The 24,261-nt window shown below is 38.1% G+C and overlaps 1 protein-coding gene and 1 long non-coding RNA gene across 7 annotated transcripts in view; one reads left to right on the top strand and one right to left on the bottom strand.

Moving 5' to 3' along the window:
- Nucleotides 1–24,261, top strand: part of LOC135104147 (snake venom 5'-nucleotidase-like) — a 90,329-nt gene that overhangs the window by 35,064 nt on the left and 31,004 nt on the right. Inside the window, exons 1-5 of one of the 6 annotated variants that reach the window (XM_064011201.1) lie at nucleotides 7,731–8,072; nucleotides 16,590–16,872; nucleotides 19,481–19,567; nucleotides 20,417–20,565; nucleotides 21,660–21,776. In XM_064011201.1, coding sequence (XP_063867271.1) covers nucleotides 8,031–8,072; nucleotides 16,590–16,872; nucleotides 19,481–19,567; nucleotides 20,417–20,565; nucleotides 21,660–21,776 — 678 coding nt within the window. In that variant the 5' untranslated portion in view covers nucleotides 7,731–8,030. Of the gene's footprint in view, nucleotides 1–7,730; nucleotides 8,073–13,960; nucleotides 14,477–16,589; nucleotides 16,873–19,480; nucleotides 19,568–20,416; nucleotides 20,566–21,659; nucleotides 21,777–24,261 lie in introns of those variants that run through there. The other 5 variants (XM_064011200.1, XM_064011197.1, XM_064011195.1 and 2 more) reach the window with 5 other exon arrangements.
- Nucleotides 16,882–20,409, bottom strand: LOC135104150 (uncharacterized). The gene is made up of 3 exons (XR_010270317.1): nucleotides 19,966–20,409; nucleotides 18,832–19,194; nucleotides 16,882–18,669 (listed from the first exon to the last, which is right to left on the bottom strand). It is a non-coding gene; the product is annotated as an uncharacterized LOC135104150 (long non-coding RNA).

Here is a 24,261-nt window from a genome sequence, read left to right as displayed (position 1 = left end):
TTTTTTTTTTATGTAGGAAGGATACTGGCCAAGGGCAACAAAAATCTAATAAAAAAAATGCCCACTGAAATGCCAGTCCCATAAAAGGGTCAAAGCAGTGGTCAAAAATTGGTGGATAAGTGTCTTGAAACCTCCCTCTTGAAGGAATTCAAGTCATAGGAAGGTGGAAATACAGAAGCAGGCAGGGAGTTCCAGAGTTTACCAGAGAAAGGGATGAATGATTGAGAATACTGGTTAACTCTTGCGTTAGAGAGGTGGACAGACATTAAGTCTGTTGCGAGACGTGTTTTGGGATTTTCAAGAGTTTTCATAATGCGAGTGGTACTTTGACAGGAATTCTGCTTCGCCAATAAGAAAAACTTCAATAAGAACACAACTAGGCCTTTTGAAACTAGGTTTTTGAAAACACAACTGTGGCTTTTGAAAATAGTCTTGATGAGAGAACAAATAATTTAACCCTTTCATGGATAGATAACCACCTACAATCTTTTAAGCACTTGTTATGTATTACAGTTTGTCGAATAGTTCTAGAGCATGGGAAAACTCCTATTTCTCTCTCTCTCTCTCTCTCTCTCTCTCTCTCTCTCTCTCTCTCTCTCTCTCTCTCTCTCTCTCTCTCTCTCTCTCTCTCTCTCTCTCTCTCTCTCTCTCTCTCTATATATATATATATATATATATATATATATATATATATATATATATATATATATATATATATATATATATATGATCATGCAAAAACTCGTTACAGTGCAGTGAAGGTCAAGAAACAAGGACCGTGGCAGTAAAAAGATTCAAAATACAAGCCAATGTACAAATCTTCATGTCAATATAATATTTCCTCGATGAGTCAGTGTGTGTGTGTGTGTGTGTGTGTTATGGTCGGAAGCAACTGAGGCGAGAAACGACAAGAACCGAACATCCATAAACACACCTTGCGGAACACGCTGTTTTGATCCTCTGGCCCGTATCCAGAAACGCTTTGCTCTCTTACCACATCTATTTTCCAAAGCCACAGAGATAATTAGCCGGGTTCTCAAGGCTGTTTCTCCTGTTAATAATGTAGAAATCTAGTTAGTCTGTCACTAGAACTGTACAAAATACTCAAAAAAAATCCGTGTAGCTTCAACTAGAGCCTTTTGAATGGAGTGAAGGTGCGGCGCTGAAGTGTTTCAGAATATGGTTCTTTCTTTCACTCGTACATTCACTCACGGCTTCTGTGCACTTTTCTTCTTCTTCTTCTTCTTCTTCTTCTTCTTCTTCTTCTTCTTCTTCCTTTTCTTCTTTTTGTTTTTTTATTTCTTGGTCATCGTGTTTTTTTCTCTTCTTTGCCTCTCTCTCTCTCTCTCTCTCTCTCTCTCTCTCTCTCTCTCTCTCTCTCTCTCTCTCTCTCTCTCTCTCTCTCTCTCTCTCTCTCTCTCATTTTCATCTTTTCTTCTTTCCATTTCTTTCTTTCTCTATTTTATTTATTTAGTTCGTTAGTTAGTTTCTCATTGTTCTCTAAACAAACGGTTTTCTTTTTTTCATTTTCTTTCTCGGTTTCTTCCTTTCCTTTCTTCCATTTCACTTTTTTTCATCCTTTCTCACTCAGCCTTCTATTTCTCTTCATGACAGCTATCCCCTCACCTTTCCATTTTCATTTTTCTTCCCTTCTTAATCTTTTTCCTCGTCCATCTTCAACTTTCAACCTCTCCTTTTGATTCTTTCCCCATCTGCGTTCCTTATATTCCCGCCAGAACGCGGATCACAACAATAACAAGTACCGTAGTGAAGAAGACCACACGAGGCTTTGCAGACAGACAGTTGATATCATACCCCTCTTGTTTACTCGGTGCGTTCTTGGCAAGAGCATGCAAGAAGGGGGACGGGGATGAAGGAAGGGAGGAGAGCTGTTCAGGGTCATTCAGTACGAGTCCTTTTTTTTCTTTTACTCCAGGAAGAAGAAATACCCGAATTTTAGACGTTATTTTTTTCTATTGATCTCACTAAGGGTATATATTTTCTTTTATCATATATTGAAGAAATATTTGTTGTTAGAAGACGTATTTCTCCTCTTCTGAGTTGTAATCTTGAGTGGATTGAAGTATAATAGGATATGTGTGTTCCTTTCACTATATATACGTCAACCTTTGCTTCGTTACTCCGCTTGTGTGTTTTTATGAGCGTTTGTGTCTGTGTTTGTGTGTGTCTGGGCTGGGTTGCATCATGGCTGTTCAGTAGGAGGGAAGATAAAGAAGAATGATGGAATGATTGATTGGTTAGATTTTGAGGCTGACGTAACGAGAAAGAAATCAATAGGAAAAGAACGCCAGCACATAGATGACAAATCAGAGGAACAAAATATGAGAGAGAGAGAGAGAGAGAGAGAGAGAGAGAGAGAGAGAGAGAGAGAGAGAGAGAGAGAGAGAGAGAGAGAGAATGGCTATCTTGGGCAAGCTTGATGTACATGGTGACGGTAAAAGTATGTAAGTATGAATGAAGGAAGGAAGACGGAAAATAAAATAATTGAAGAAAAGGAAAGGAAAAATGCGTCGCTTGTACTTAACAACACACGAGGCCATTGTGCACGAGAAAAATAGTTATGAACACTAAACTTCTTTTAAAATCGTGAAAAAAGTATTCTTAACTTCATTCTCCTTGTGTATTCAGAAATAAATCATAAACAGCGATCTTCCAGCATGAAAAGGGAAAAATTATTATTAAATTTCTTGTTTAATTGTAGAAAAGTATTATAAAACTTGTATAACGATAAAAAAAAAAAAACGCTTAAATTAATCTTCATATGGAATGAAAAAAATCGTTGAAATTCTTATCATAAAGAATGTATTATCAAACTTGTGTAATAATGATAACAACAACAACAACAACAACAACAACAACAACAGCAGCAGCAACAACAACGACAGTAATAATTAATAATAATAATAATAATAATAATAATAATAATAATAATAATAATAATAATAATAATAATAATAATGTCAAACATTTCTAAACCCAAACTTCACATGGAATCACTATACCAATAAATAAATAAATAAATAAAACGTTCACAACATCAAACTTCTCACGTGATCACCTGGCGAGCTGAACTGTACTGTACGTGAATAGAGTTAGAACTGAACCAAACCTATCTACCACTTACCTTATCCCACTAACCACCTTCCCTCGCCCTCACATGCTCCTTGCGCAAGACTTATCACGGAGAGCTTATCTAGGAGTGTGTGAGATCAGATAAACTATAAGTAAAAAAAAAAAATGCAAAACGTCTGTATAAACAAATGCGAGCTTGTTATCATGTTTATATAATTTCATCTCCTAAATGAGGGACCTTTGTGGGCGCAGATGACGTAGAGCATGGTTCTTTTTTGGATTACGTGAGAGAAAATCCCGCATTTAGAAACACTTTGCTCTCTCATCACGACTATTTTCAAAGGCCACAGTTAGTCGCGTTTTCTGGAGTGTTTCTCTTGTTAATAATGTAGAAATCTTATTGATCTGTCACTAAAACTATAAAGAAAAAATAAATAATAAATAAATAAATAAATAAAAAACCCGTGTAACTTTAACTAGAGTCTTGGAGGTGCGGGCGGAAATGTTTCAGAAAGTGGTCCAGACGGGCATGAGAGGAGAATGGTAGAGAGGACTGGAGTGTGTCAGGAGAGAACGCAAGAACAAAAGTAAATGGAAAGTCTTCTGTTGTGGCTCTTCCCCTGCAGGAGTCCTTGGGAATGAGTATCAGATATACATACGTACTTAGGTAGACAACAAGATGAATATAGAGACGTACAGATAGCTAATTAGATTACGTCCAGTTAAGATATGATATAGATTTATATTTAAATAGATATGTAGATAGATTGATAGATAAAGAACAGTTGAGAAAAGTTTAGATATATGAATAAAAGGTAGGTAGGTAGGTACAGAGATATAAAAGGTACAATTAAGAGGGTTGAGTAACACTGACTGTCGACCGCCGAGAGAGAGAGAGAGAGAGAGAGAGAGAGAGAGAGAGAGAGAGAGAGAGAGAGAGAGAGAGAGAGAGAGAGAGAGAGAGAGAGAGAGAGAGAGAGAGAGAGAGAGAGAGAGAGAGAGAGAGAGAGAGAGAGAGAGAGAGAGAGAGAGAGAGAGAGAGAGAGAGAGAGAGAGAGAGAGAGAGAGAGAGAGAGAAAATCAGTTAAGGAAATATCTCGAGACTGAATCATCGCCATAGTGAACGGAACTTAAGCTTTTGAAGGTTTCCTCGATAGTGGCTGATTGACAGGAGATAACCAGACGAGACACTGCTAAGAGAGAGAGAGAGAGAGAGAGAGAGAGAGAGAGAGAGAGAGAGAGAGAGAGAGAGAGAGAGAGAGAGAGAGAGAGAAAACTAGCTTGCTGATAAATTAATGAGTTATCGTGTGTGTGTGTGTGTGTGTGTGTGTGTGTGTGTGTGTTAGCAGTTTTATTTTTCTGGTGGTAATTATCGGTTATCGAGAGAGTTAAGGAAAGTGTTATTTAAAAGGACCAATCTAAATGACAATACAAAATTACAAATAAGAGAGAAACAAATGTATGCACGATATTTTTGTGAATGATAAATAACAATAGCTTTATACTGTAATTCAATGGATATAACGTCAAGTCTTATATTTATTTATTTTTCTAACACTTTCTCGTACAAACATCCCCCCTCCCCTCCCGTCCCAACTCCTTACACGCCCACATAGAAACAGAAAAAGATGCGCGTACGATAGTTTTGTAAATAGGCAAGAAAGATAACTTTATCATATTTATATAAAAAAAAAAAGAAAAAGGAAATCTCAAAACTGGAGTGCTCTTTCGAAATTAACGCTCTTTTCCTCGGCAAGCGGCATTTAGCTAGATTATTTTCTGATCAATGTGTCATCTCCCGACATTTTTCCTTACCATCAAACATAATAGTAATAATGATGATGATGATGATGATGATGATGATAATAATAATAATAATAATAATAATAATAATAATAATAATAATAATAATAATGATAACAATAACCCTTTAAGTAAAGTATAAGTGCAACGAAGATAATACTGCATAAAGATACTATGCTATTTTCTCGTAACTGACCGTGAACTGTAATATATATCCAAATAATGACACACCCCAGGCATGGCAAAGCTGCAGGCAGTGAAGACAGTCTATCTATAATGGCATTCAGAAAAAAAAATACATTGCAACAGTAAATTAATTAAAGGATTGCTGCCAATTAAAGTCCGGATTGAGTTGTTCATCAGGTCTCTCTCTCTCTCTCTCTCTCTCTCTCTCTCTCTCTCTCTCTCTCTCTCTCTCTCTCTCTCTCTCTCTGGTGTGTGTTGGAGAGAGCAAGGATGAGGAATCTGACTCAGCCTTCACGCACTCATTCACTTACACTCACACCTTCACTCACGACATTACATTTGATGCACTTTCAACTTTTTTATTTTCATTTTTTCTCCGTAATTCTTCGTGGTATTTATTTATTTTCCTTCTTTTTCTCTCCTTGATATTTATTTTTTTCTTTCTTTCTCTTCGTTTTTCTTTGAGTGTGTTTAATTGCTCTTTTTTTGCTCTTTGATCTTGTGCGTTGCCCTCTTCCCTTTTCTTTTCTTTCATTCTCCTCTGTCCTTAGTCATCAGCTTTCAGCTTCTACCATTTCCTCCTTTTTTTCTTAGGTATTTATTTTTCATCTTTTTTTCATTTCTGTCTTCCACTCTTCTCTCTTTTCTATTCAGTTGTTCTTCTTGCTCTCTCCCTTTCTCTGTCTTAGTTCCTTGTTATATAATCATGCTTCCGTTCTCTCTTTCCCTCATAATCTTATCACCACCAACCTTCCACTTTTTTTCCTCGTTTTTTTTCTATTTCTATCATTATTTTATCCGTCTCTCTTCTATTCTCTGGTCTTTAATTTGAAAATACTCACCCTTTCTTTCCTCCTCAGCCTTTAACTTTCTATTATTCGCTCTTTCCTTCTTTTCCTCAGTCTTTCTTTATTGTCTCTATCTTGATTTTAAGTGTACCTATATTTCCTAACAGCTTTTAACTTTCCTTACATTTTTCTTTCTTTTCTCTCTTTGGTCTTTAAGTGTAGCTCTCCCCCTCCCACCTCCTCCAGGCACGCTGCGTTTCGAAAGGACTGGAAACGTGAAATGTGTCCTTGATATTTATGACTCAGAGAGCAGCAGTAGGAAAGAAATTATTATTGTTGTGGAGACTTTCGTTCCGGGTGATGGTGGCAATAGTAGTAGTAGTAGTAGTAGTAGTAGTAGTAGTAGTAGTAGTAGTAGTAGTAAAAGTAATAGTAGTAGTACTAGTAGTGGTGTTTCAGTTATGGCTTTACCTTGACAGACATAAGGCTATTACTATTACTACTACTACTACTACTACTACACACACACACACACACACACACTCACACACCACACCACCACGCACACGCACAGCTCAGATAACTAATAAAAGGGAACAAGAAATAACAATACTAACTTGATACCATCCCTTAATGAGGCCGATAAGACTTGAACAACAAAACAGAAGGGAAAGAAAAATTGTCAGGCATCAGCGCACGTGAATCCAGTGTGAGGGAGCGCCAGCCAATCATTAGTCATGCCTCCTAACCCTGAGCTATAACAATGCGAGGAAGATACTGCTTGCCAAACTGACGTAGATCGTGACGCGGGGGGTGACAGTACCAATACGCCTTCATGGGTAGTTGCCGAGATGGTGCATGCCGTGTCGGAAATGGTCCCCCCTCTCTCTCTCTCTCTCTCTCTCTCTCTCTCTCTCTCTCTCTCTCTCTCTCTCTCTCTCATTCTCTCTCTCCTCTCTTCTCTCTCTCTCTCTCATTTTTTTTAGTTCTTGTCTTTTTTTTTTTTTTTAGTTTGTCGCATGCTTATTTTTTCCTTCTCTTTCAGTTAACTATTTCCTTTCGTACTTCACTTCATTTTTCAGTTATAATATTGTTTTCTTTGCCTTTTTTTTATTCCTGTCTTTCCTTTTAGATGTTATCCTTCATTCCTTCCTTTCTTCATTCATACATCTTCTATTTTTATTCTTTTTTCATTATTTTCTCTCCCTCTTTTCTTCCTACTCCTACGATCACCAGGCAGACACAAGCACTCACAAGCGAGGTAATGAAGCAATAGGCGAGTTACTGTGGCCATGCCGTTCCCCCAGTAAACTTTGTTAACTTTGTTTGGCTGCCCTGAGTGTCGTACGCGGGATCTTGCTCGTCATCAGCCAACCTTCGTTCTTTGGACAGATTGTATCTCTTCCTACACTAGCTTTGTCTGTGAGTTGCTGTGTGTGGAGAGAATGTTAATACCTCAGAACAGACGCATGAAGGGACAGTGATGCGGTGGCAAGTGGCCAGTAACCGCTGACCGTCTGTCTGATACACCTCCGTCCGCATCTTGCCTCCACTTTTCTCGTCGCTTTCGTTCTGAGCGCTCGGCTTCTCGCTCGCTTCGCTGCCACATTCCGAGTCCCTGGTGGCGCGTCACGTGTGTGTGTGTGTGTGTGTGTGTGTGAGTGTGTGTGTGATCATAGCTGAAAAACCGAGGTCGCCAATACGTCCTCCACCGTGCAGTAGGGCGAGATGTCTGCTCGAGCGTCAAAGGCTATCCGCCCAGACACCACCTCCCACGTGCTTATATATGTGGAGGCGATGATGCAATACACGAAGAACTAAAACCGCTTGGATATCCTACCTGTTCTTGCTGGGATAAAACTCAACTTTTTTTTTATTTTCTTCCTAGTATGATCAAGGAACTACAGATGCAGTTTAGCTCATTGATCTGTGTGTTGTTTGGTGTGTGATCATTGTTTCGTCAAGTGTTTTGTTTTCTACGAATCGAGTGTCTTATTTGAAACAGAACAAGTGCATGAGGTCTATAACAGTGCATCATTACCGTGAAGGTGGAACAAAACTTTGCGTGTGGAACAAGTGTTTAGTGCATAGTGATAAACTGACCTGAGAACACGTCGCTTGAAGGTGACACGAGGAGATCCTGACTGTAGCGCGGCCGCCATGGGTAACTCCGCTTCCAGGAATCGCCTCTGCCGGAACAAGGTGGGTATTGGAAGAGGGCAAGACTCCTCCGTGTAGCAGCAGTGTGGTGGAGAGGTGGAGTGCTTGGAAGGTACTCATAAACCACACATGCGAGCATTGTAATAGGAATGGAAGAATGAGACAACATGCTAGGCTCTATGTGACAGCAGCTGACGGTTTACCGGTATGGGAGGAGTACCTCAAGGCTCGTTGTTATTTTCTTCCATGAAGTTGGATGGAAAATGTGGGATTTTAGTGTCACTTGGCTTGTAGGTCACCTTGCAGTGTCGCCTCGTGCGTGAGAGGCCAGCTGGCCAAGTACCACAGGGTGAAGCTTACGCACTGAACACATCTGTCAGCCAATCTGAGTGGAGTGTTGGGATCTACAGGCAGCCTGAGGGTGAAGGGTGAAGGCAAGTTTAAACAACAAATCATGTAGGTTTGCTGAGGAACATCTTATATATATATATATATATATATATATATATATATATATATATATATATATATATATATATATATATATATATATATATATATATATATATATATATATATATATATGTATATATATATATATATATATATATATATGTATATATGTATATATATATATATATATATATATATATATATATATATATATATATATATATATATATGTATATGTATATGTATATATATATATATATATATATATATATATATATATATATATATATATATATATATATATATATATATATATATATATATATATATATATATATATATATATGTATATATATATATATATATATTATATATATATACTCCCACAATGTCAATGCTCCGATCATGGGACTTTTGATTCAGCTTTTGTTGAGGGATTTGGGTCTTCAACATCCATAAAATATTTTTTTCACATAATATATATATATATATATATATATATATATATATATATATATATATATATATATATATATATATATATATATATATATATATATATATATGTATGTATATATATATATATATATATATATATATATATATATATATATATATATATATATATATATATATATATATATATATATATATATATATATATATATATATATATATTATGTGAAAAAAATATTTTATGGATGTTGAAGACCCAAATCCCTCAACAAAAGCTGAATCAAAAGTCCCATGATCGGAGCATTGACATTGTGGGAGTCGCGGAAAAAAAACGTTGCCAAGCACTACCGCGGTGGCCTGGCACTATTCGCGTCGAGGCGCGGTGAGGTGTAAATGATGTGTACCGGGTCTGGGGAAGGAAACCATAACCAGACTTTCATCTGTTCTGTATAGATTCTCCCTTTATGCTTGTAACACATTGTGCCGGAAGGAGAGTCTTATCGCCCAGGTCCTGTGTTACAGCGCCGGGTGTTGCACGACCAGGATAAAAAAAAATAACGTTGCCACATTGTGAGTGAACATAACTTCGTCCCTTCCTAGTGTGTGAACGTGAAGTGACGTAACTGTGAGTCACCAGACACTCCGAGAGGGAAGACGGACATGCGGTGTATCCAGGTGTCGTCGGCGCCTTAATCGACCTCAACACTCACGCCACAACACAGGGTGCTTCTCAAGATTGACACAACATCATATAGGGCTGAACTCCATCAGCACATATTATCAAATGCATTTCCACGACATGGTGGTAAACGTTTTTGGCAACGAGGGAAACGTCACCAGCCTTCCCGCCTGCCACCCCCACCGCCTCTCACCAAGCAGCAGCCAAGCTCGCGGCCCGGGCTCTTTGGCACTGAACCCTGTGACTTGCCCATTCCAGTGACTACGGTATCGACCGTGAACTCTTCAGCCTTGAACCACCTCCCTATCCCCCTGTCACCGCCAAGAAAGGAACACTTCGTACACCAAGGTGCGTGGTGGAGGTTTTCCCGGCCTAGACATCGTTCCCAGGATAACGTGCACCGAGCTTCCCTTATGGAAAATATGGATACCGGCGCTGTTGCCCCTGAGGTTTCCCTCTGCCTTCTGTCAGTGACCTGTGACCATACCTGATGGGTGAGTGCTGCACCAAGCTCTATCCACATGAAAAAAAAAAAGAGAGAAAAGAAAAGTGGGATGAAGCAAAAAATAGCATTCATATATTCAGATAATTGTGTGTGTGTGTGTGTGTGTGTGTGTGTGTGTGTGTAGATATATATATTTTTTTGTGTGTGCTGGTCGGTGTGTGGCGGCGCGCCTTTAACCTGACCTTGAAGGTGGGTGGCTATGAGGTGGATCAGTGTGGCAGGCCAGGCACGGGCGCAGTGGTCACTATTCAGAAGTGGAGAGTATTAACCCACCACTAGGTTATTGAATGAGAGGAGTCTGACGGTGAATAATAAATGTCAACTAAAAACCAATCTTAACACAGGTGGTATTCATGAATATTTGTTTAGAGCCAGCGTGCCACACTTCATACCGTTTATGAACTTTTGTGTTACTGTTTTTATTTGCATGCCACCAAGGCTGTCGCTTTTCTTTATTTGTTCTTACTTCTCCATCAGACCCATTTTAAAGTATTATGCCAGCCCATCGCTGAGTGGCTGCATCAAATAATACTTCGTGATTACTCTTTTGATCCACCGCAACCGGGAGACGATGTAACACTGACCACACTGCTGCCTCACAATGCGGTGTTTAAGGGTGTTTAAGTAGCATGAGGAACACTGTAAGTGATATATGTCGTATGAAAAGACTACTGCCATATCACTCACAAAAATTAGTAAAAAAAAAAAAGAGAAGAAGGAAATTAATTAATACACGAATAACTAATATTAAGTAGGGTAGTTTCCATTAATCGTGCTGTAGTTAATGGCGCTCTCTCTCTCTCTCTCTCTCTCTCTCTCTCTCTCTCTCTCTCTCTCTCTCTCTCTCTCTCTCTCTCTCTCTCTCTCTCTCTCTCTCTCTCTCTCTCTCTCTCTCTCTGTGTGTGTGTGTCTGTGTGTGTGTGTGTGTGTGTGTGTGTGTGTGTGTGTGTGTGTGTGTGTGTGTGTGTGTAATTTACCATTCCCCTCGCTGGGACTAGTAGTCCGATCTACAGGTGACACCTTTCACACACCACACACCACACACACACACACACACACACACACCGTCCTCTTGCTCATGGAGGACAGTGAAAATAAAATCCTTATCGACGGAAGGGCGGCGTGAGTCTGGTCAAAGTGGAGGTACTGAGGGAAATACGTCAGACTGACCAGCTAAGGGAGACGTTAACACACGAGCCTTTTGGTATGATGGCGTCATGTGCAACCGAGGCATTACCGTGGTGGTTGACGGACTGGCAGGACACATGACAGGATGCAACTATTATAACAAACAAAAATGTATATTTATGAGTGTATTTCATGCGTTTCATGTGATATATACTTCAACTTTTATTTGGGAGCTTATGAGAGAGAGAGAGAGAGAGAGAGAGAGAGAGAGAGAGAGAGAGAGAGAGAGAGAGAGAGAGAGAGACCATTGCACAGCTGTACTTCATAACTATTCATCACTGGTGTATAGGTGTATTTTTGTAGGTATGCACACTTGTGAAGCTAGGTATGTGAAGTCTCACAACTCGTGGGCTTGGAGAAGTGGCTGGTGTCTGGGCGTGTAGGTCAAAGCATTAGTTTGTTTACATTAATGTGACACGGACTGCAGCGTGACGTAATAGTGAAGCATTGAGAGGCTAGGAGCTTTTTAGGGTGTGAGTGTTGCAATGGGTAAAGCGTGACGGTTATGGAGAATTGGAAATTGATTGAGTTATGGCATTACGACAAGGTCACAGGAGTGCTATTACGAGTATGACCTTGTTGTGGCGTCAATTTTTCACATTTATCTCAAAAACTCACCTTTGAGGAAGTGAGGAGAAATACGACCAAAAATTCGGGCACAGCGTGCATGAAGCTTAGTAGCAGTGTGGGAGTTGACGACCGTGGGACGATTCTTGAATACCATTTTCCCACATCACGAACGTTCTTACATTGTGGGCCATTCTTTGGTGTGGTGTTTTGTTGACAGTTGCGAGAGGAGAGGGGAAGAGTAAGCTGCAGATGAGGGAAGAATGGGTACGTAGTAATCCATACCTCAGTAACCACACTATTCTCCTCTTCCGTGATCTTACATCCAAGTGTCGGCTTAGCTGAACGCCTGCCGTCTCAGAACGTTTACCCTGACGTTGTTATCTCCCTTGGTGGTTGTTTGAAACAGCCTTAGTAGCAGCTATGTAAGGATCTCCTTGCGTTCTGCGTTCTGAAACACTTAAAAAATTATCAAAGAGTTTTAAGGATAGGTTTGCTGTAATCAGTTTTTCTCTTATAGTAATTTACTCGTTGTTTGATTTGTCATTTATCTGTGTACATATTTAGCTTATAGACATTCATGATCCATAACCCTTTCCCAATCGAGGCATTACGAAACGGTGACTTACGAGTATAATGCAGTTTTGCTCGCCGTGACTGCCCGGGCACGAGTTATTCATACCCTGTGACTAGACTACTGATATATTTGAGCTCTTTGAATGTTGAAAGGGTAAAGATATACATCAGAATGTTTCTCAGTGCTGTGATTGGTGATGAGCTTGTGTGGTTGTGAAGAAGGCGGTTGGACAAGTGGGGATAAGTCTGGAGCTTCCGAACTTGATTGATCACCTGTTAGTTAGTAATGATAAAGGAACGTACTCGTATGTGATCTTTTTGTTCATAATAGAGTAAATAAGGGTATTGGAGTTTCAACCAATATACCTTACGTAACTATAGCTCTTCGTAAGGTCTACATCTCGCTGTTTGGTTTAAGTCAATTCTAGCGTAGACCCACCTCCAGTCGTCTCTCGCAGGATACTGAGTTTGTTCGTTGTTTGTTATCTATGGTGCGCATGCTCGATGGCGACATGACGTTAAGTCACGTGTTAAAACCTATGATGAGGTGAGGTTACCTGCTGTGAATCAGGTTACACGGAAATTTGTCGGACAATCACATCTAGGCACTTATGTTTAGAGGAGGATAACCCGGGACTGTGCTGCGTCGGTTAGACCGTGCCTGCGGAAGAGATGTGTGCTGGCTGTGAATATACGAACTGGCAGTTTACAGCCACTTTCCTCCGCCTAAGGAATTTTTCGTTAAGTAATTACTGGTGGTATGTAGTAATGGCTGACAGAATGTAGGTTACAAAATGTCACGTTGTTAGTTTACCTTATTGGGAGGTTAGGAGATTAGGTAAAGTTAGGTGTAGATTAGTGATCTTAAAAGGGGTGTCCAGAAGGGACGAAGGCCCCTCCTTCCCGGTTAGGTTGGTTATGTTAGGTTAGGATAGCCTAGAAATTTCCCCTTTTCGGGATATAACGTTTGTCATCCTTAGACTTTCAGGAATGTAAAAAAACGCCTCATTTTGGCTTTCTCCACCTAAAAACCCCGCATTCCCACCAGGTCCCTGTGTTTGTTGGCTATAGTGAAAGAGATAAAGAAGATGGGTGTATTGGTTGAAACTGCAAATTTACCTAAGGTATAATTGTATTAGATGAATGTATGAGTAGGCAGTTTGCATTCCTCTATTAACAGAAAAAAAAAATAAGTTTGCATTCCTCTATTAACAGAAAAAAAAAATAACATGATAATGTCCCCTAATGACATCTACAATACAACAAATCAGTGTCGTGGTACACACACCAGAAATAAATAATAAATAAATAAACGGGGCATGGCTGAGTCAGCAAATGGTGCGGGAGCATGCTAAGTTCCAGGACCACTATAGCAATTCCAGCGTGTAGTGGTGAGAAGTTAACCCTCCCCTGAGTGAAAGCCAAAAACAGTGATACATTAGAACAATAGATTACGCCTGTGTACACCGTGGGTTTCTATAAACCACTCCTAAGTTCCAGGACCACTATAGCAATTCCAGCGTGTAGTGGTGAGAAGTTAACCCTCCCCTGAGTGAAAGCTAAAAACAGTGATACATTAGAACAATAGATTACGCCTGTGTACACCGTGGGTTTCTATAAACCACTCCGTCACCATGTATGTACTTGTCTCTCATGCCTATCGGCTGGTTCCACACTCACCATTTTCCATTTGCCACCTAACCAGCAAAACCACTTAAGCCATAATCAGGTTCCATAGTCGACTTTGGCCATTGCTTTTCATTTGGGTGCGTACTAAATATTGGAATTAGCAAGGCAGCTTTGGAGAGTTGTGAAGCAGGTATTAAAGGTTCATTTGCCTCGGGGTCAGTCATTTGCTTGGTTTCTTGCCATGTAACCTCTTCCCTCTCTCAAACTGGGGTACTCCTCCTGATAATAGTTGTGTGTATTGTGACTAGCTCTGTGTGTCACGCTTTGGTTGAGAAGTGCCGTCCATTGGGTACCGGAGGCTCCCCCAGCCAGCATTCTGGGTGTCCTCAGCTGGTAAGGACTATTTCATGTAACTACATCCTGGAAATATTCCATAGTAAATCCCTAAATTTTCCGTTTCGCACCAGGAAGGAGGCAAGGGAAGTTTTGAAGTTGGACAAGTGGAAGTAGTATGATTAGCCTGTAAAATGATGAGTTGTTGTTTTGTTGGGGGTGGTGGGCAGGGAGGAGGGATTAAGTGGAGGATTGTCACAAAGCTCAGAAATAAAAACAGCCTGACAGGATCCCGCCCCACTTGGCACCCGCTAATGCCACAACAGTGCTACACCCACCTGCTTGTGCCGTATTCACTCAGGCCTGTTCATGCTGCTCACATTGCATTACACCTCGATGCTCTTAGGAAAAATCATGTCACCTTACACTTGATACATTATAAAATAATACGGATAGTATAAAAACAATATGGGTAGATAAAGATTTTTTTTTCTATCACTGAACCTGTGCATTCCAGACTTGCCAATAGCAAAAAGTAAATAGGTACATAAGAAATTGCACATTTTTAAATTGTCAACATTTAGGAAAAATTTTGGTTAGGTATTCTTAACTTGCCAACTCTTAGATTATATATATATATATATATATATATATATATATATATATATATATATATATATATATATATATATATATATATATATATATATATATATATATATATATATATATATATATATAAACCTATTTGCTGTCAAAATTTTCCCTGCCTCAGAGGTTGACTGTATATTATGCCCTTGCTATGTTCCAGTTGAAGGTAATTTCAACACAGATTTAACCTTGTTTTTAATACAGTGGTGTTCCATTTTTCTCATTGCTCATCTGATTGCCATAAGTGATGTTACATACGCCTGTCCCATGCATCAAGTTCCATACTGTCTGATTTATACTTGCCATCACTCTGTCATCTCCATGTGTTTCATGTGCATCAGACCTGCTATCTGTGCTTGGTTCAGTTTTGATAATAATGTGATTTACAGAATAAAACAAGTGTTGGAGAGTTTTATCTCCTGTACAATTGATTATATATATATATATATATATATATATATATATATATATATATATATATATATATATATATATATATATATATATATATATATATATATATATATATATATATATATATATATATATATATATATATATATATATATATATATATATATATATATATATATATATATATATATATATATATATATATATATATATATATATATATATATATATATATATATATATATATATATATATATATATATATAAATTTTTTTACCACCTTGTAGGTAATCTTAAACTAAGATGCTGGAAACTCTTGTAATACAATTAACTATAATATATTTATTTTATTAGCCACAGTATTATATGTTGTGATCTAGCATGAGTGAGCATATTTCTTTTCTAGTAAATGAATTAATAATGAGGTAAGGAATTATAGTTAATATAATATTTAGTTGCCTAGCAAACACTTTTAATCTACAGACTTATGTTGGAGCACAAGTGCTACACTGACCAACTACATTGAGTAAGAAATCATGACTCACACTAGTCAAAGGTTTGTGCGGGAGTGAACCTAAGAGTAACGCATTACATTTTCACCATTTGAGTCCCCTGTGTTACTTGCATGGCATTAAGGAATAAAGTTGAAGGATTGAGGACCCCTCAACAATATTGTTTTATTTTATTCATTTATTTATTATTTTCTTTCTTGTTCTAGTTAATGGAGGAAGTTATTGTTTCATGGATGCTGTCTTGCATGTGTGAGAAAGCTCATATATTAAAAAGCCATAGTAGTATGATAGCCTGTATTACATTATGTTGGTTTTAGGAATATGAGAATAATATCTATGATCTGAATTTATTTGCTTTTTCACTTACAGAAATTTCTTGGAAGGATAAAAAATTGTTATATTTGTATAGAATGTGTATTAAACATTCCATCAGATTGTGAACTGTGTTTTGGTTTTGCACAACTGACAATACAATATCAGTATTCTTATAATGTATTAATTGACATTGTGCTGTGTAATTTAACATTTATGTACATCTTATTGCATTAGTCAGGTGTGTGCTGGAGTATTTTTTAAACCACATCTCTACCTTGCAGGAAATTCCAACACTCATCACCAGTAGCAAACTCATATCATCACCAGTCATGGTGTCGGCAGAATCCAGTCCAGAAACATCCTCCAACGGATCCACCACTCCAGTCCATAATGGCTTCCGCACCCCATCCATCACAATCCTGCACTTCAATGATGTGTACAATGTGGAGGAGCAGGCCACTGAACCCAAGGCAGGAGCTGCAAGGTTCAAAACAGCCCTCAGGAGCCTGGCTGATAAGGATCCCCTCATCCTCTTCAGTGGGGACATCCTTGCTCCATCCATCAGTAAGTGGGCTTTTCTTGTACTGCAGAAATGGAGTGAAGTTTTCCTTCAAACATTTATTCAGAAGATAGATGTTATGGTCCAATTATTTCATTGGAAACTCTTGTAATACAATTAACTATAATATATTCATTTTATTAGCCACAGTATTATATGTTGACAGATTCGCAATTCATAAGTTTTGTTTGGAGATTTCTCTATCTTGGCAATTACTAATATATAATGCTCCCATCAGTAAATACTGAGAAACTGATCTAAAGACAAGATAAATCTTTAGCCACTGGAGGCCACTGTTGAGGAGTAAACCGCTGACCAAATCAAAGATGTTATAACCACAATGATTGTCAGGTCCTGTGATCAATTTTGAGGTCTTTGTACTCCTGGTCATTATATGGCTTCATCCCTCCATATAGATCAGTTTATTTAGCTTCTTTTTCCTGTGTACCATGAACACAATAGACTTCCATTTTTAGGCTGAACTTCCTCAGAGAGAACATGAGACAATCATTGCCCCAACCTAGAGGGACATATTATATCATTACATCTTTAAACACACACACACACACACACAAATATTGTATTCCCCACAGGAGTATGATGGAAACCCAAAGTAATTGATTTCCACAGGAGTATGATAGAAACTTCAAGTAATTGATTTGAATGCAAGATAAATCTTTAGCCTTGAGAGGCTGTAGGCAGGGACTAGATTCCCAACCAGAAAGTCAAAGAACACCACCTTAGATATTGGGACCATAATGATAGACATGTCCCAAGATTAATTTTGTGGTCACTACATTTAATTGAATGGATTTCTGTTGGCTATGCATTTAACAGCAATTTACTAATAATTTTGTTCTTGTATTAAAGAAGAGCTGTCTGAATAATTGATTTTTCTGTAATTACTCATACTTGACCCAGATTTTTATTAATCTTTTATTATAGGTATAGTATTGGGCACTAGTTGTAGTCTGGTCATTTGTGAAATTAACTTACTCTTCCTTATTTGAGGATAATCAGTCATTGAGAATTAGTTGATACAGAAAGAATCCATAATTTACCTCTACATCAGATGATCCTTAGTTAAGAGGTAATGTCTTCTCTCATTTAGAAAATAAATATAAAGAGAAATGATGTATAAAAGTGAAGTTAAAAGATTTATGATGATGAGGCCTAGATTATGCCATTTCAAATCAATAAGAAAACTGGCAAGGTAAAGGTAGCAGTTAGAAATACACAAATGAATGTTGTGACAGGACAGTCGAGATTGACCAAAATCTTTTCTGGTGACCATCTTGACCTGACTTGTTACATGTTGCACTCATGTCCACCATGACTGTCTGTGTAAGGGCAACAGCCTCTCATGTGCCAGTTAATCCTGCTTCAGATTAGCTTCTAAGTGCTTCCATGTTCTTCAAAGATGAGGTTGTTATGAATGCTGTTGTAGAAAAAAGTTAGTTTGAGAAAATTTATGTAAATATTGGTAGGTTTGGATGAATATGGAAGAGCAATGACAAGTGATGGAGCGTTGTTACATAGTTGTGAAAAAAGAAGGTAGAGATAATGACACAATTCTATATGGAAATGAAAAAGTGAGAAAAATCAGCACATGCACATAAATTATATAGTTTATTGGTCAGGATGTGGCTTGGCTGAGCTGCTCCAACATGTCTTTGGTCTTTGTTGCTGACAGCATCCTGACATGTTGAAGTGAAGTTCCTTGCTAGTGTGGGAGCTGCTCATACATGTCACCTCTCTGCTCTAAGAAGGCTTGGCCAGTCCACCAGTGTATGTGACAGCTACTGAAGAGAGAGGGAATGAGAAGAGAAATCATAACAAATATGTTCCTCTTGCTGTAATGAGGGATGATCAAAACAGTATGTTCAGTATGTTAGTTATAAGTATTATGCCAAGTAAATAACACTGTATCTTTGGCTCCAAAGTGACTGATGCACAGCACCTACAGACATTGCTGTAGTGGGAAATGAGAGCAGTAGTGAAACATTTCTGTTGAATGGTGTCCTTTTTGTTACTTTCCACTGTAAGATGGAAGACATGACTGGCAGCATCACGTCCTCAGTTGATATGAAAACACTGTAGAGGATTAATCCTTTACCAATTTTCTCTGATGCAGATAGCCACCAATTTAGCACTATTTTATAATGGTTTCCTACTTTCCCAGAGTATGTAGGTAGTTGTTGATATGGTATATAGTGTTTTGGGTTTGTATTGCTAGCACACAACTAGTTCATCAATCATATGGCCTCAAAAATGAGTGTGCATTTCATGTGAGTGTATGGGTTTCACCTGTATTCTGTAAATCACTCCTACGAAGAAGCAAGGTTTTTAAATCAGTATCTTGATTCTGTGTATCACCAGTAATTTGTAAAACACTGTCTTGTTTCTTCACCCTTTCAAGACTTGGGCTCCTTCACAATGGAAGTATCAAAATGAGGGAACTAAATTGACAACAATCCTTTTTAAAATTCTTGTCATCTTTTAAGGGAACACTCTGTAACACTTTAACCTTTATTCTGCTCTTGTCTTTGGTCATTTTCATTTTTGAGTTAGAAAATTGAATAATAGCACATATTAATTTTGTTTTCCTTGCAGTGAGTTCCTTCACCAAGGGGGAACAGATGGTGCCTGTCATGAACCAGTTTGGAATTCACTGTGCTGTGTTTGGCAACCATGACTTTGGTGAGTAACTAATTATCTCTTACTCACTATGATGAATAATTATTGTTACATTTGTTAAATTGTCCCAGTCATTTGTTTTACATGATGACTCCACATACTTCCTGTTTAGAGGTGCCTGCTTTGGAATACATCTTTACATTGTCTGCTGAGGCACACATTCCTGATGTTAAAACTGTACTTTACATATTTTTTTGTGTTTCTTGGTTCACAGTTACTTGTATCACACATTATTTAATTTCCTACTTATGTATGCATTTCACCTCTTCCTAGATTTTTTATAGGTCACAAGAATGCATAAATACTTGACACCAATTTTTCAGTCATTCTGCCATTCATGTCTTTCAGTTTGGCATCATATCTTCATCCAGTACTTCAATATTTCCATGTTTCTTGCTCACAGTCTTAAGTTCCATAATTTGGTTCTATTATGTGCCATTGTTTCTAGCAACACATGCTTAAGTTTGTAATATTTAATATATCTTTCTATCTGTCTGTGTACCTGACTGACATTCCCTATAAGAGGGATAGCAGCATAGCTGGGCGTGATAACAAAAATATTTATCACAATAACTGATAAATTGATAATGATAACCTTATCAGCAATAACAGATAATTGATAACTGGCAATAAATTTATCACCTGATAACAGATAACTGATAAATTGACAAATTATAACTCTTCCCAAAAGAAGCTAAGGTGGCTGATCTTCATGTGGTTCAAAGGGATAATGGTTATGTTAAAGATTGTATTGGAGATCACTTGTCAGTTAGTGATAAAAGTAAGGCCAAAGGAAGATTACATGTTGATACTTTTTAATATATTTAGAATTAAAGACTCCTCTTGTTTCAGATTTTGGTCTGGAGAGACTTGTAGATGTTGTAGAAAGGACCCACTTCCCCTGGTTGATGAGCAATGTGGAGGATAATGAGACTGGCTGCCCTCTTGCTGGTGGCATCCTCACCCACACTATGAACTGGCATGGCTGGAAGATTGGACTGGTGAGTTTAGCACAAATATTTGGATAAGGCTTATATGGTGAAATATGATTCTTGGGAAAACTGTTTTAAGACAGTTTTCAGAGCTTCCTGATTAATGAAATTGGTAAAAGATAAACTTAAAAAAGCTTAAGACTTTTGAAAAGAAGTAATGTGAAAAAATTAGTCATGTAGTAGGACAGGTTCAGAACCATGATCTATAAAATTGCAATAGAAATCAATGGAAAAGAATAGAATATTGTGAAAAATCATTGTTAATCTTTTAAGTGTTAGGGCCTTTAGTTACTTGAATGTTCACTATTATTGACATTTTCTCAGAGATAAGGTTATTACCCACTAGTTTTTTCTTTGTTCATCCTTTGAAGTTCCCTGTTCCAAATGAGAGCTGAGCTAGCTACTCACTTCTAATATTTTGTTGAGTGTGGTAATTCAGCACCTGAAGAATAAGTCAGTCAGAATCACCACATCATACCTTGGCTGCACATGTAAACCCAAGCATTTTGGCTACTTGAGTAACATTTTTAGTAAATGTGTTTATCTACTTATTTGTATTTTCAGAACTGAGTCAAGCTTGCAGTGTCATATTTTAAGTACCAAATTATTATAGTTTTCTTTTCAAAATTTTTTTATATTGTTTGCACAATTCACTTGCTCCACTTATCTGTTGGTCTATTTTGAAAGCTTTATTTCTAGACATTCTTAACTCTGTCCTTGGTGCTCCATTTTTCATATTGCTGCATTTGCCTGTTGGTTGCTGATTGTAGCAAAGAGTACCTGAAGTTTGACAGTTAATATTTATTATTTGGTGTGACTTTTCCACTTGTGTGAAGAAGAGCAAGTTGTGTAAAGGAAAAAATTGTATTCATGAACATTATTTTTGTTTTTTAGCAGAATGTCTGATTTAGTTGAGGATTTCATAAGTGATGTTTACAAAATAAGAGTCAGCCATCAATGGGAGAGGTAGGAAGTTGGTAAAGGGAAAGTAATAGTTATTACAATAATGACTTTAATGAAAACCCAAAGAAATACAAAAAAAACTGTTGTATTTATTTAATGATGTGTGCTGGGAACTGTTGTCATTGCTAAACTTTCCACAGGTTGGCCTAGTAGAGAAGGAGTGGCTAGAAACGTTAGCAACAATAAACGCCGATGAAGTGACATTTACAGACTATGTGGACAGAGGCAGAGAACTGGCATCATCACTAAAGAAAGAGGTGAGTCAGAGGAAGCAGAAAATTACAGCATGAAGTCATTCAACATGACCATTGGTACTGAATTTCAGCTGTACTATTTTAAGTGAGGCAAGCCAAGAGTGGATAAACATAAAATTTACTCTCTAATAAAGGAAGAGTTTGACTTTTTATTGTGTCTTGATGCACTCTTACAGTGACATTCCAGTTTGTAGGAAGATTGAATAAACAGAGAAAGGGAGATTGTCACCAGTGAAGGGAGCTTGGGAAAAAGATATAGGTGAATTGTTTTCAGTATTGAGATGATGAAATATTGATTATTAAGTAGGAAGATTTGTGTAACAGGGCAACAGTATGAGCATAGTTCCTTTCCTGTATGTCACAACCAGGTAAATACACACCAACCAGCAAACACCTGCCAAAATGATAATTACTCCCAGTGAGGTCTGAAGCACTGGACCATGGGGTGCTGTGAACTTACCATTAAACCCAGCTGTGACCTAACTGAAAGTTTCCCTTTGTGTCTCACAACACTAGGGGCAGTCACAGCCTGCCTTCTAAACACAATTCTCTTCCTTCACACAAAACTACATGCACCTAATTACATATACATCCTTTACTTAAAATTCAAAATTAGATATGGTGACTCCTACACCAGTCTTACAGTTCCCATCTGGGGAGGGGACCACAAATGTCCCCAGGTTGTACTGCTCTTCTGGTATCGACCCTAAGTGTCTTGACACTTAGGATCAACTTTGTCTTCATTAACTTCTGCAACATTCGCAGTCTTAGATCTGATTTTCAATCTGGAGAACACCACCTAGCCTCTACTAACCTCATCTTTTCCTTACTAAAACACATGTGTCTGAGGCAACAGATAGTAGCCCCTTTTCTGTTCCCTCCTACTTTCCCTATCCTCATTTTCAATTCAAAACTGGATGTTGCATCTATGTGCATAACAACTTAACCTGCTCTTGTGCCCACGCTCTTGAATCATCCAAATTTTCCACCATCTGGCTACAACTACAAAGTCACTCTTAGATTAAATTGATCTGTGCTGTATACCTCTCACCTAACTCCTCTGACTATAAAAAATTCTGTGACTACTTAACTTCCAAAATGGAGCACACTCCTTTTTTTGGAAATTTCCATTTTTGGAGACTTCAGTGTTCACCACTAGCTTTGGCTATCCCCTCCCTTCACTGACCATCCTGGTGAACTAGCCTGTAACTTTGCTATCCTTCATGACATAGAGCAATTGGTGCAACATCCTGACTGTCTTAGTGATATGCCCAATATCCTTGATCTTTCCCTAACCTCTAATCCTTCTGCTTATACTGCCACCCTTATCTTCTTTGTTGGACTCCTCTGATCACAACCTCGTATCTGCATCTTGTCCTATCACTCCAATCCCCCGTCAGGATCCCCCAAATCAGAGGTGCCTCTGGCCTTTTTCTTGTGCTAACTGGGGGAGACTTGGGGAGATACTATTCTGATTTTCCTTGGAATGATTACAGCTTCCATGTCAGAGACCCATCTCTGTGTCCTGAGTGCATAACAGAGGTGATTATGTCTGGCATGGAGGCATACATTCCTCACTCTTTTTTTTACCTAAACCTTCCAAACTTTGGTTTAACACAGCCTGTTCTTGTGCTACACATGATAGAGAGGTGGCCCACAAAAGGTACTTGAGCCTTCCATCACCTGAATCTCATGTGCTTTGTATTTCTGCTCGGAATTTGTTAAGTCATTTCTCCAACTAGCCAAAAACTCCTTCATTAATAGAAAGTGTCAGAATCTTACAAGATCTAACTCCCCTCAAGATTTCTGGCACTTAGCCAAAAATATATCCAATAACTTTGCTTCATCTTTTCCTCCTTTATTTCAACATGATGGCACCACTGCCATCTCATCTATTTATAAAGCTGAACTCTTTGCTCAAACCTTTACTAAAAACTCTACCATGGATGATTTAGGGCTTGTTCCTCCCTCTTCTTCACCCTACAACTACTTCATGCTGCCCATTAAGATCCTTTGCAGTGATGTTTTCCATGCTCTTACTGGTCTTAACCTTGGAAGGCTTATGGACCTGATGGGGTCCCTTCTTTTGTTCTCCAAAACTGTGCCTCTTAAACATCTATCACTTCACAATATTTTTTCTGATCATCAGAATGGTTTCCATGAACTCCACTCTACTAGTGATCTTCTGGCTTTCCTTACTGAGTCTTGGTCATTCTCTTTCAGGGATTTTGGTGAAACTTTTGCTCTTGTTTTAGACATATCAAAACTTTTGATAAAGTCGGGCACAAAGCTTTTGATCACAAGTTTCCTTTCTGACCATTCTATTGCTGTTGTGGTAGACAGTCACTGTTCTTCTAAATCTATTAACAGTGGTGTTCCTCAGGGTTCAGTCCTGTCACCCACTCTCTTCTTATTATTCATTAATGATCTTCTAAACCAAACTTCTTGTCCTATCCACTCCTATGCCGATGATACCACCCTGCACTTT

This window comes from Scylla paramamosain, chromosome 10 (assembly GCF_035594125.1).
Source record: "Scylla paramamosain isolate STU-SP2022 chromosome 10, ASM3559412v1, whole genome shotgun sequence".
In the NCBI taxonomy this organism is placed as follows: domain Eukaryota; kingdom Metazoa; phylum Arthropoda; class Malacostraca; order Decapoda; family Portunidae; genus Scylla; species Scylla paramamosain.
Note: the sequence above shows the minus strand (reverse complement) of the source record. Positions and strands in the feature narration are given on the sequence as shown.